This window comes from Syngnathoides biaculeatus, chromosome 5 (assembly GCF_019802595.1).
Source record: "Syngnathoides biaculeatus isolate LvHL_M chromosome 5, ASM1980259v1, whole genome shotgun sequence".
In the NCBI taxonomy this organism is placed as follows: domain Eukaryota; kingdom Metazoa; phylum Chordata; class Actinopteri; order Syngnathiformes; family Syngnathidae; genus Syngnathoides; species Syngnathoides biaculeatus.
This window is the reverse complement of record NC_084644.1, coordinates 10,890,671-10,904,092: the sequence shown is the minus strand read 5'-3', so window position 1 is coordinate 10,904,092 and position 13,422 is coordinate 10,890,671. Positions and strand designations below refer to the sequence as shown.

Here is a 13,422-nt window from a genome sequence, read left to right as displayed (position 1 = left end):
GTGTGTGTGTATATCTGTTCATGTTTGCACGTGTTTCTGTGTGATATATATATATATATATATATATATATATATATATATATATGCGTGTGTGTGTGTGTGTGTGCGCGTGCATGTGACCGACGCCATGTCGCATTAAAAAGTACTAAGGCTATGGTGGACGACTGGAAGCCGCAGAGGGCGAGCTGGTTTTCCTGATGATGACATTCACAGGTGTGCCAGACACATGATGGACATCTGACTCACGAGTACCAGAAGTGAACGCGCATGTTTGTTTATGTTGCCATGGCAACGATAAAAACATGCATTGAAATGTACATTGCGGTGCTTAGCTAGCCGGTGTGACGGTCTGAGCGCTCCCTCTTGCTGAAAAGTCTCTTTGTGAGTAATGCGCAAGTGCGTATATTTTGTAAACGTCCGGCCATTCTGAAACATACCCATCCATGCTTCGACATGTGCCATTTGACAAACAGTCCACTCCATACAATCAGTAAGACACAAACTTGTAACATGGCCAAGACCAAAGAGCTGTCCAAAGACACCAGAGGCAAAATTGTACAACTCCAGACGGCCGGAATGGGCTACGGAGAAATTGCCAAGCAGCTTGGTGAAAAAAGGTCCACTGTTGGAGCAATCATTAGAAAATGGAAGAAGCTAAACATGACGGTCAATCTCAATCGGAGTGGAGCCCCATGCAAGATATCACCTTGTGGGTTCTCAATGATCCTTAGAAAGGTGAAGAATCGGCCCAGGACTCAATCACCTAAAAAGAGCTGGGACCACCGTTTCCAAGGTGACTGTTGGTAATACTCTAAGACGCCATGGTTTGAAATCATGCATAGCACGGAAGGTTCCCCTGCTGAAACCAGCAAATGTCAAGGCCAGTCTTAAGTTTGCCAATGACCATTTGGATGATACAGAAGAGTCTTGGGAGAGTCAAGCTTTGTGGTCAGATGACACCAAAATGGAACTTTTTGGTCATATTTTAACCGTGTTTGGAGGAAGACGAATGATGAGTTCCATCCCAAGAACACCATCCCTACTGTGAAGCATGGGGGTGGTAGCATCATGCTTTGGGGGGTTTTTCTGCACACGGGACAGGATGACTGCACTGTATTATGGAGAGGATGACCGTGGCCATGTATTGTGCGATTTTGGGTAACAACCTCTTTCCCTAAGTCAGAGATAGGAAGATGGGTCGTGGCCTGGACGCAGCCAGGAAAACCAAGGAGTCGCTCCGTAGGAAGCATATCAAGTTTCTGGTGTGGGCTCGCCGGTCTACAGACCTAAACCCAATAGAAAATCTTTTGAGGGAGCTGAAACTCTGTGTTTCTCAGGGGTTAGGGTTATTAAACCTGACAGAACAGAAACCTGTCTGATCTACAGAAGATCTGTAGATCTGGAGTGGGCTAAAATCCCTCGTGCAGTATGTGCAAACCTGGTGAACAACAACCGGAAACGTTTCACCTCTAATTGCAAACAAAGGCTACTGTACCAAATATTAACATTGGTTTTCTCGAGTCTTCAAATACTTATTTGCAGGTGTGTCACACAAATAAATTGTTTTAAAAAAAAAAATCATACATTGTGATATCTAGATTTTTCTTTTTAGATGATCTCTCTCACAGTGGACATGCACCTACGATGAAAATTTCAGACCCCTCCATGATTTCTAAGTGGGAGAACTTGCAATATAGCAGGGTGTTCAAATACTTACTTTCTTCACTGTATGTGTATATCAACTTTTGTTTTAAGGTTAGGTTAGGGTTAGGTTATAATGTATGTTAGCTCCCTCTATGTAGAAGAAGGGGAACGATGAGACCGGGGGTTTCACAGTAAGCGTCTGCTACGAAGCCAAAGTTCCCCTGTTAGCAACGCATGCGCATTCATCACAAGGAGACTTTTCAGCACGGGGGAGTGCTCATACCATCACACCGGGATTTATTCTTCTTGCAACAACTGAACCTTTGTAATATGCAAAAACTATTGGTGACGTATCTGTTTTAAGGGTCCCCAACCACCGGTCCCCGGACCGGTACCGGGCCCTGACGCATTTGTTACCTGGCAACCGAAAAAAAAATGACCAATTTATATATTTTTTGTTGTACTGTTTTGCATTTCATCTTTTATTTTGAAAACTGAAGAGATCTTTTATTTATATATATATATTCATCCATCCATGTTCAGAAGTGCTTATCCTCACAAGGTCACGGCTGTGCTGGAGGTTGGGGAACACTGCCTTACATGATGCTCTGAAAATAACTCTTTAGTTACTCAGTAATTATTTCAAACTTTCCGTCTGGGATGGAGAAAAAAAAAATCTGAAGACGGGACAAAGAAAAAGCGTTTGCGCGTCGGTCTCGGACGCCTTGTTAAAACTGTGAATGGCTGAAAATGTGAATGGAGACAGACGGCCGACCTCCCTGCTCACATGAGCGCCATCACGTTCTGTTTGTCTCTCAACGCAAAGGCCTGCTTTGTCCTACACGGGTGGGGAGGGGGATGCCATTTCCCTTTGACTTTGATGTCTCCTCCCCCCATCTCTCTCACACACACACACACACACACACACACCACACACACACACATGAGCGCATGGGGAAAGAATTCCAAAACAAATCTGTTGATGGAAAACAGAACGAAGCTAAAGAAGAAGAGGAAGCAGAGCATAGAATAACATGCAAGAATCCCACTTCTCAAAATTTGAGGACATATCGCTTACGATTCAATTTTCAATTCACATTTTCTCAGGTTCCTATAACAGCAGACAAAGGGGTGGGGGGGGGGGGTCATGGTGTGACTCCATTCAGGTCCACAAAAGACTACAGTTAGAAAGCGGATGCATCATCATCAAGGCGACAATTATTTAACAAATGATACAACTATACCACGACAGGTTAAGATTTACAATTTCCATAAACACCCAAAAAAATGTACATACCGTAATTCCCGGCCTACAGAGTGCACCTGGTTATAAGCCTCACCCAGTACGTTTGGAAAGGAAATACCATTTGGTACATACATATGCCGCAGCCGTGTAAAAGCCGCAAGTGCCGACATTGAAACCAACATTGAAACACGACATATTTACAAAGACGGTACACAGAGAGTTTAACGCTAGCGCCGCCACGCTAATGCCGCCGTGCTAACAGGGTCCGTTAAAAAAAAAAAAAAAAAAAACATACTGTTAACAATCACTGAGACACAGCAGAAACACGCTAGCGCAGTGCTAACAGGGCCGGACTGGTAAAAGTCACTTCCTCGGCACATATACTCCACCGGTCTCACTCTTACCTTCTCCGCTTAAGTGCCCCCTTGCGGCTGTTTGAAAAAAAAAAAAAAAGAGCATAAACCGCAGGGTTGAAAGCGTGTGAAAAAAGTTGGACGGAAATTACGCTACTTTGAACGTGTACATTGGTTGCACAGGATTAAAATGTGTATAACATGCAATGTAGCATTTGATTATTTTCAAAGCAGGGGACTTTACCACATTGTAATCGTGTGCAACCAAAAAAGATGTCTTTTCACCCTTTACATTTTTAAAAATATTTGTATCCCTTTCAGGCTTGCTTTAAAAAAAAAAATACAGAAACTTAGTGAAGAACAGCAGGGAGACTATCATATAACATCACAGAGAAAATGAAAAGAAGACTGGTTGCAGCAGTTAAAGTAAAAGTGACACATTAAAGACAATTAAACATGATATACTAAACCAAAGAATGTTGTAATGAAAAAAAAAACTGCTATCTTAATGCTAACATACGACGTGGATATTAGCAAGGCTCACAGAAATTAGCATAGACGTTAACGTATTTGTAAACCTTCAAAATGTTTTCCTTTAACACAAAGCAGCAAGACATACTATCAGAGTAAACAAAAATACTAATAATCTCTGATATACAGTCATCCCAAACTATATCGTGGTTTACATGGTTATTAATGTTGTGTTCTTATACAGTTTGGAGCATTTCTTTTGTTTTATCTGGGGCGGCACGGTGGATCAGCTGTTAAAGCGTTAGCCTCACAGTTGTGAGGACCCAGGTTTAATCTAGGCCCTGCTTGTGTGGAGTTTCATATTCTCCGCGTGCCTGCGTGGGTTTCCTCCGGGCACTCCGATTTCCTCCCACATCCCAAAAACCTGCAACGTTAATTGGACACTCTAAATTGCCCCTAGGTGTGATTGCCAGTGCTGTTTGTCTCGATGTGCCCTGCGATTGGCTGGCAACCAATTCAGGGGGTACCCTGGCGCCTGCCCGTTGACAGCTGGGATAGGCTCTAGCAGTCCCCGCAACCCTTGTGAGGATAAGTGGCAAAGAAAATGGATGGATGTTTGTGTTGTTCTAAAAGCATGTATAAAGATTTAAAATAGCTTGAAATGCTGTAAAAAACATGTCTTTGGTGAACTTTAATCAGGTATTTCTATTTTGCAAATTTCACTTATTGCGGAGATAGTCTGGAACTTGACACCAGGAACCGAGGTGCGATGATTGGGGGGTAACAAATATTACAAGTGATTAGTTGGAGACCTTCTCTGCCTCTTCTTCTTGCTGTTAATTAATGCTTTAATATTCATTTGTTAAAAACCTTTTATTCTTAAATGTTTATAAGAAAGGGATGGAAATATGATGAGTTGGATGAGAAATTGGAATCTGGAATTTGGGAAGATCGGAAGCCTGGAATCTGAGGCAAAATCATATCGTACGCATCGGATGGTCACGTACACAAACACGTGGAACACACACACACACAAGAGTCCAAAAATTCCACAACAAAAACAACCCAAGTCACAAAGACTAACATGTGGGCAAAGCAACCACATTGATGGAGACAAAGAGGAACGTTCTTGACTTTGCTTTCTCACGTGTTTGTGGACAAGTTGAAAAACAAATCAATAAGACATTTGTTGACATTTATGTTATTCATCTTGAGTTAAGTGTGGGCGTGGAGATTTTATGTTGACATTCTTTTGTTACTTAATGGACATGTTATAAAAATTATTTTATTGACATAATATATTGGAATACATAAAATAAATATCAATTCTCAGTTTTCACTTGTTTTAATTTTAATTAATTGATCAATTATGACAAAATATGTCCTACTTTATTTAAAATAAATCAATAAAACATTTTAATTAGATAAATAACTAAAAGAATAAATGAATACAATTAAATTCCTTTTAATGAAAGGATTTTTGGGGAAAATATATTTTTTTATTAATTTATAGATAAGTCAAAATAATAAAATAATATTTGTAAATAATTTAAAAATGTTAATCATATTTGCCTCTTCTTTGTTAACATCTTCAAATTCAATTTAATACCAATTTACAAGTTTAATGTAATTGTAAAATTGTTTGTTCTTTTCAAATTATTATTTTTTATTATTATTTAAAATAAATCACATGAAAAAATGTTAAAATGAGAAAAACTGATAAAAAATATTTTGATTAAAAAAATGCTACATTAATGCAGCAAACATTCTTGGACTCTTGATAATGCAAATGCTCAGTATTACTATATATCCATTTATCATTTTTGACAAAAGAGCTGTACAACGCATATTGGCTTTTCTACTTTGCTCTACTGCATGTACGTGCATTAAACTATTTTGCATGTGTATTGCGTTTCACATCAAGCAAACTAAATATTTATATTGAGCATATGACCTCAATTTCCATATGTGGCGTCAGTGATGGGGTGGGGGGCAGTGGAGGGGGGTGTTAATCCATCTTAACGGTGGCGGGGCCTCAGACCCGAAGCGGCAAACAACATGTGGCGCGTAAAGCGTCCCTTTGATTGCATTGTTGCTATCGGAGGCCGCGCAGGCCCATCGGGGCGGGCTGCCAGACTGCAGCCGCCCGCCCCCGCATTCACGGCGCCCCCTCGGGCCCCCCCACGCTGAAGAGCGAGGCCGCGTCCTTCCTGCAGCAGGCTGATGTCAGGCTCCAGGAATGTCGAAAACAGAGCACACTGGGGGGCCTTGTTCTCCCCTTGCGAAGTGAAGGCGGTAGGCCGAAACACATGCCACACACATACACACGCGGCCAGGCCTGGGGGGGGGGCACCAGGGGGGCTTTTTTTGCTGCGCGGGTGGGGGGCACACAACATAACACAGACAGTAGTTTGAGGTCATGCAGACCCACTTTTAGTCAGGTTTCATTTACGACGAAATGGAAACACAACTTTCTGGAAACCACTTGAATGTCAAGGCGTCAAAACAGGAAGTGCAAGGTCAGCACCATTTGGCAAACTTTTTTGTCATCTTTTTTTTTTTTTAAATCAATCTATAATCAAGTGAGGCGCAAGGGGGTGCTGTAGACCCCTGGAAGAACAATTATTATCTCTCTTGACTTTGGGGAGAGAATTGACCCCTCCGTACAGGGCACTTAACCACGCCTCCTGAAGTGACGTCACGCCACGTGCGCTAACGTAAGACAAACAGTAAAAATGGCAAATACAATACAATACATTCTGAACTGAGACAGACGCCATGCTTCTGATTTCATTCAAATCAACGATATATTATAGATTCTAAATACAATACATTCTTAACTGAGAGAGACGCCATGCTTCTGATTTCATTCAATCATTCACACGGAGCAATGTTATGCTAGCGGAGAACGTCTCATTCATTTATACGAGACGTGTATTAAAAATCAAATTTAGAGCATATCTTCGTGCAAACCCAGTCTGGTTAACTTTCGGCCGCAAGCCAGCAAGAAATCAATACGTTTGTGCAGTCCGATCATTGCTAAATATCGCTCAACAAAGAATTAAGTGTGGCAATCGTTCACACGGAGCAATGTTATGCTAGCGGAGAACGTCTCATTCATTTATACGAGACGTGTATTAAAAATCAAATTTAGGGCATATCTTAGTGCAAACAACGTCTGGTTAAGGTTCTGGCCACGAGCCAGCAAGAAATCAATACGTTTGTGCAGTCCGATCATCGCTCAACAAAGAATAAGTGTGTCAATCGTTCACACGCAGCAGTGTTATGCTAGCGAAGAACTTCGAATTCATTTATACGAGACATGTATTGAAAATCAAATATAGGGCATACCTTCATGCAAACATGTGTTCCGGTTGATATTAGATGGATTTAGTTGATGATGCGGTCTTCCACAAAGTTTGATCCATCGAAGGCATTTTTCATACTGGGTCTTCGGTTTTGGAAAGGGTACGAATCGAACTCCACCAACTCGCCTTTTAGGATACCTGTCGTCACTATTACAAAGTCCGTGACTACACCTCTTAACCATATTTTTTGTTAAATAACCCAAATACGCGATAAAACGCTAACAAAACCTATACTGGACCATGTAATGTTGTCTGAGAAAATGGCGGGAGCAAAAAGGGGCTTTGGTTTATGCAGATCTCTGGCCTCTGATTGGTCAGTGACGCGGACTGCGCAATATCCACGGAGGGGTCAATTATGAAAATTTCAAGTGTTCAGCAGGGATTCTTCTTCTTGCTGTTAATTAAGATGCATCTCTTCCAGTAGAGCTCAGTGCTGCCTGTCATTTTTTTGGCACAATGTGGTACTACACGGCAGACACACAAGTCTAAAGTCAGGAAATTAAATAAATTTTTTTTTTTTTAAGCGCTCCGATTTTTAGGGACCAAATTTCCTGTGAAAAACGTAAAATTGTCTTATTAGCCAAAGTAACTTCACAGTGGCTTTAAAAAAAAAAGTCATGGCCGCATTGGAGTTCATGTCAAGTCATTTGCTGGCATGTCAAAACTTGTACCGGTTAAAAACAGTCAAAACAGCACATTTACTTTTAGTCACTTCATTACAAAATACAAAGTTTAGGCTTGGAAGGGATTCAAAGAATGTAGCCAAGCATCAGGAGAACAACAACGAGCTTCAGAACGAAAGCAAAGGAGAAGTCGACATTATCGAAATCATGTGGATTCCACAAAGCGAGGGGCAGGAAGTCGTCCATTTCAAAAAGTGAGAAAATTTTGACAACACCGACAGGGAACACGAGACCCGAGGAAAGCATCTTGTGACGTCGCCTAGCAACCGCCAAATAAAAAGCACAAGGGTGTGATGTCAGCGTCCCAACACGGATGACAAACGCTGAGGGGTCACGTCCGAGCCCAGAGTGACAAATGCTTGACAACCGTAACGGAACAAAAAGAGCAAAAGCAGAAGCCGGTGGGACCCATTTGGAACCCAATGACCTCATTCGCATTCAATTGAGTAATCTGCAGATGAGCATCAGCCGTTATTGTGTCTTGCCGTGACTTTTTATCTGCTAAATGCCCGCAACTAATAATACAAACAACTACTACTACCGCAATTACCACTACCATTCCCACCACTACTAAAACTACTACTACCACCGCCCCTACCAACGATACTGCTAGTACTACTGCTACTACTACTACCACTACCTCTAACAACAACAACACCGCTGCTACTCCTACGACTACCGCTACTGCTTGAAACGCCACTAGTACCACTACTTCTACTACCACGAATACTACCCCCACCAATAGTACTTCTACCACTACTACTTTTATAACTAATAGTCCTACTATTATCACGACTAGTAACAACACCACTTTTAAGATTACTACTGCTCATACTACCAACTGTACCATGACTACTATTACTACTTCTGCTGATCCAACTGCCACTACTACAAAGACTGCCAGTACTATTACTAAGAATAGCACAAATATGACTACTACTACCACCCCTACCAATTCTACTGCTAGTACTACCACTACTACTACTAACACTACCTCAAACAACACCACCACTACTACTCCTACTGCTTGAAACACCACTGGTATTACTACTTCTACTACCCCTAATACCACCACTACCCCCACAATAGTACTTCTACTACTACCACTACTACTAATAGTTCTATTATTATCACTAATTTTAAGATTACTACTATTATTACTACCAATAGCACAAATATGATGACTACTACTACTACGACCACTACTAATTCTACTGCTACTACTACCACTACCTCTAATAACACCACCACTGCTACTCCTACTACTACTGCTTGAAACAGCACTAGTAATACTACTTCTACTACCCCTGATACCACCACTACCCCCACCAATAGTACTTCTACTACTACCACTACCACTAATAGGTCTACTATTATCAATACTTCTAAGATTACTTCTACTAATACTACCAATAGCACAGTACCATGACTACTATTACTACTGCTGCTGATCCGACTGCCACTACTATAAACACGACCACTACTATAACTACCAATAGTACAAATATGACTACTACTACCACCCCTACCAATTCTACTGCAAGTCCTACTGCTACTACCACCTCTAACAACAATACCACCACTGCTACTTTTATCCTACTACTTGAAACACCACCACCACTACTACTACTATAACCTCTACTACCACAAATATCACCACTACCCCCACAAATAGTACTTATACTACTACTACCACTACCACTACTACTAATCGCTCTACTATTATCACTACATTTAATATTACTCCTACTAATACTACAAATAGCACAGTACCATGACTACTATTACTACTTCTGCTGATCCGACAGCCACTCATATAAAAACAACCACTACTATAACTACCAATAGCACAAATATGACTACTACTACTACCACCGCCCCTACCAATTCTACTGCTACTACTACCACTATCTCTAACAACAACACCTCCACTGCTACTCCTACTACTTCTACTACCACTAATACCACCACTACCCCAACCAATACAACTACTACCGCTACGACTTTTACTACTACTAATAGCTCTATTATTTTCACTACTACAGTACTACTAACACTAGATTTAAGATTACGACACCTAATACTACCAATAGCACTAGTGCTACTTCTGCTGATCCAACTGCCACTACTACAAACACCACCACTACTATTACTCCCAATAGCACAAATATGACTACTATTACCAGCACCATCGCCACTGTCAATGGCACTACGACCACTCCCCCCGTTGTTATTACCACCATCATCACTCACTTTTTTTTTCTTTTTCCCCGTGTTGTGTGCTCAGTCCCATTTTCAAACACCAGTTGCGGTGCAATGCTGGAAGTGTCCGCGTGCGTGTGTACAGTTACACATGAAAGGCCTCGGCGGTCCCTCCCGGCGTGAGTTGATCTCACGATCGCGGCGCGGTCACGTCTGCGGCGATGACGTCGTCGCTCTTATGTAAGCGCCAAGTGCAGACGTGCCCTCGCCGCCAGATGTTTCGGGACAACAATGGTGGGCACGAAGTCCAAATACTTTCTGACTTGAGCAAAGCGACAAAACAGAAGTGCTCACGGATGCAAATGTAAACAGATTTGCGAATGATATTTGAAAGAAATAGGGCAGGATATTTCAGCTTATCCTCACGGGGGTCATTTGACTTAAATGATTTGAATCAGTATTTCTACTTTGCACACATGTATCTGTACTTCTGCTCAAGTACACTGAGTACTTTTGCCACGTTCTGCATCATCTTTAAGGATTGCGCCCGAGCAAAGACAACAACAGCAAAGCTCATTAAGTTGACTCAGAAGTGTGCCAATTAGTCACCCGACATTAAGTCTTTGTCACATCACACGTTGTGCAATGCTTTGTGGGACAGGAGTCAAAAACTAGAAGCCAACGAGCATGTTCTTTGTTGTCATAAGAAGCACGCGGAATGATTTCAATATTCACATCGATGGACATGAGTGGAATTACTTTGTACAGTTGCATCGGAACTGTACGTTCAAGATAGTTTTTATCCAAGGGCATTGTTGCATTATTGGCGACACGGTGGATAACCTGGAAAGCGCTGGCCGCACAGTTCTGAGGTCCTGGGTTCAATCCCGGACCCGCCTGTGTGGAGTTTGCATGTTCTCCCCAGGCCTGTGTGGGTTTCCTCCGGACACTCCGGTTTCCTCCCACATCCCAAAAACATGCAACATTAATTGGACACTCTAAATTGACCGAAGGTGTGACTGTTGTCTGTCTCTGTATTCCCTGCGATTGGCTGGCAACCAGTTCGGGGTGTACACCGCCTCCTGACAGCTGGGATAGGCTCCAGCACTCCCGGGACCCCCGTCAGAGAAAATGGATGGATGGATGGATGGATGTACTTGAAATTGAGGGTGTTATGAATAACAGGCATGAGGATTTCGGCAAGTATGGTAACCGATCTTTCGGTTCCGTTGATTTTTGTCCTGGGAAACGATTTTTCAGTTCCCATTTATAAAGCTCTTGGGAACCGGTTTTTACATGTACTTCAGAATAAAGCCTTAGCAGGCATGAGCATTTTGTCTTTTACACTTAGCAACCGACATGTTTGATTAGCGTTTGAGTGACCCGGATATGAATAACTCGACCTTGCGCATGCGTAGCGCAGAAGCGGAAACCGGTGCTGTTTGTAAACCACACTGACAAAGCTGGGTGTTTTAATCATTAAAATTAAAGGGGTTCATGTAGGTTCGTTTTATACAGATTGTTGTATTTGGTTGAGAACTTGTTTTACATTCCACACATGGGCGAATTTTATAAAAAAAATAAGCCCTGAGATCTGGGAAACGGACTTTCGGTTCCGTGTTTTCTCAGACTGGCTAACGACACGGTAAGGGAACGATCGTTTCCGTGAAATGCTCATGCCTGTATAATGTAATTAACGGGTATGCCCCAAAGGTAGGATTTGACCTAGAGGTGAAGGAAATTCTGGAAGGAACTGGATGAAGTAGTTCTGAACATTCCAGAGAGAGAGAGAGAGAGAGAGAGAGTTGTGATTGGTGCAGATTGTATTGGACATGTGGGTGAAGGGAACAGTGGGGGGGGTTGAAGAATTTACGGGTAAACACGGCATCCAGGAAAGGAACTTTGAGGGACAGAATGTCGTAGACTTTGCTAAAAGGATGGAAATGGCAGGAGTGAACACTTTTTCCCAGAAGAGCCAGGAACATAGAGTGACCTACAAGAGCGGAGGTAGAAACACACACTGAATACATTTGGTGCAGAGGATGTAATCTGAAGGCTGTTACTGGTTGTAAGGTAGTGGTAGGAGAGAGTGTGGCTGGAAACCATAGGATGGTGGTGTGTGTAGGATGACTCTGGTGGTGGGGAGGAAGATTAAGAAGACAAAGGTAGAGCAGAGAAACAGGTGGAGGAAGCTGAGAAAGGAAGAATGTTGCGCGGCCTTTTGGAAAGAGGTCAGACAGGCTCTCGATGGACAGCAGAAGCTCCCCGAAGACTGGACTACGACAGCCAAGGTCATCAGAGCGACCGACAGGAGAGTACTTGGTGTGTCTTCTGGTAGGAAAAGGGGAGAAGGAGACTTGGTGGTGGAACCCATGCAAGGAAAGATTAGCAAAGAAGAAGTGGGACACTGAGAGGACTGAGGAGAAGCGAAAGGGATACATTGAGATGCGACGTAGGGGAAAGGTAGAGGTGGAGAAGGCTAAACAAGAGGCATATGACGACATGTACCCCAGGTTGGACACGAAAGAAGGAGAAGAAGATATCTACAGGTTGGCCAGCCAGAAGGATAAGAGATGGGAAGGATGTGCAGCAGGTTAGGGTGATTAAAGACAGAGATGGAAATGGGTTGCACCAGTAGTGCGCGAAATAAATGGAAAGAATACTCTGAAAAGGAAGAAAATGAGAAAGAAGAGTAGAAGAGGCAAGTGTGAAGGAATGGCAATGATTATAGTAAGGGGGAAGTTAGAAAGGCACAAAAGATGATGGAAAAATGGGAAGGGAGATGGTCCTAATGAATTATTTGTGGAGGTATGGAAGCATTTTGGAGATGGAGCTGGTGACCAACTTGTTCAACAGAATACCAGCGCGTGAGAAGATACCTGAGGAATGGAGGAAAAGTGCGCTAGTGGCTATTTTTAAGAACAATGGTGATCCGCAGAGCTGTGGGAATAATGGAAGAATTGAAGTGATGTGCAACACAATGAAGTTATGGGAAAAAGTAGTGGATTGTAGACTCAGGAGAGAAGCGAGTATCTACGAGCAACATTATGGTTTCATGCCGAGAAAGAATACCACAGATGCATTATTTGGCTTGAGGATGCGAACGGAAAAGTACAGAGAAAGTCAGAGGGAGTTAACTTGTGTCTTTGTGGATGAGGAACTCAGTACTGCATGCGGAAGTCTGGAGTGTTAGGGAAGTATATCAGAATAGTACAGGACCTGTGTGAGGGCAGCAGAACGGCAGCGAGGTGTGCCGCAGGAAACGGGCTTACATGGAATTCTGTTCATGATATATGAAACAGATGTTCATCACTGTGGCTTTATGGAGGTAACAAAGTGACCTTTAAATGTGTTTAAAAACAGCAACATGCGTGCTGGTGCTCGAACGAAAGTAGTGTTTATCGTCAATTCTTCAGAACGCATAAAAACACCACTTTCTATTTCACTCTGAAGTC

General features: G+C 42.4%; 2 protein-coding genes across 4 annotated transcripts in view; one reads left to right on the top strand and one right to left on the bottom strand.

Annotated features, from left to right (window-relative positions):
- The window catches only part of tmod4 (tropomodulin 4 (muscle)), a 58,660-nt gene that overhangs the window by 17,596 nt on the left and 27,642 nt on the right, over window positions 1-13,422 (bottom strand). The gene's annotated exons all lie outside the window — the stretch shown is intronic.
- LOC133500324 (uncharacterized) lies at window positions 7,072-10,150 on the top strand. The gene is made up of 3 exons (XM_061818866.1): window positions 7,072-8,793; window positions 9,531-9,783; window positions 9,843-10,150. The coding sequence occupies exons 1-3, from the start codon at window positions 8,614-8,616 to the stop codon at window positions 10,148-10,150; spliced, it is 741 nt and encodes a 246-aa protein (XP_061674850.1). The 5' UTR covers window positions 7,072-8,613.

Bases quoted from the DNA above. Each gene is read 5' to 3' on its own strand.
- LOC133500324 (XM_061818866.1), top strand. From the start codon at position 8,614: ATGACTACTATTACTACTTCTGCTGATCCAACTGCCACTACTACAAAG. The intron at 8,794-9,530 runs TGAAACACCACT...TACTACAAATAG, and splicing joins CCACTACTACTCCTACTGCT to CACAGTACCATGACTACTAT. The intron at 9,784-9,842 runs ATAGCTCTATTA...AGATTACGACAC, and splicing joins TACGACTTTTACTACTACTA to CTAATACTACCAATAGCACT.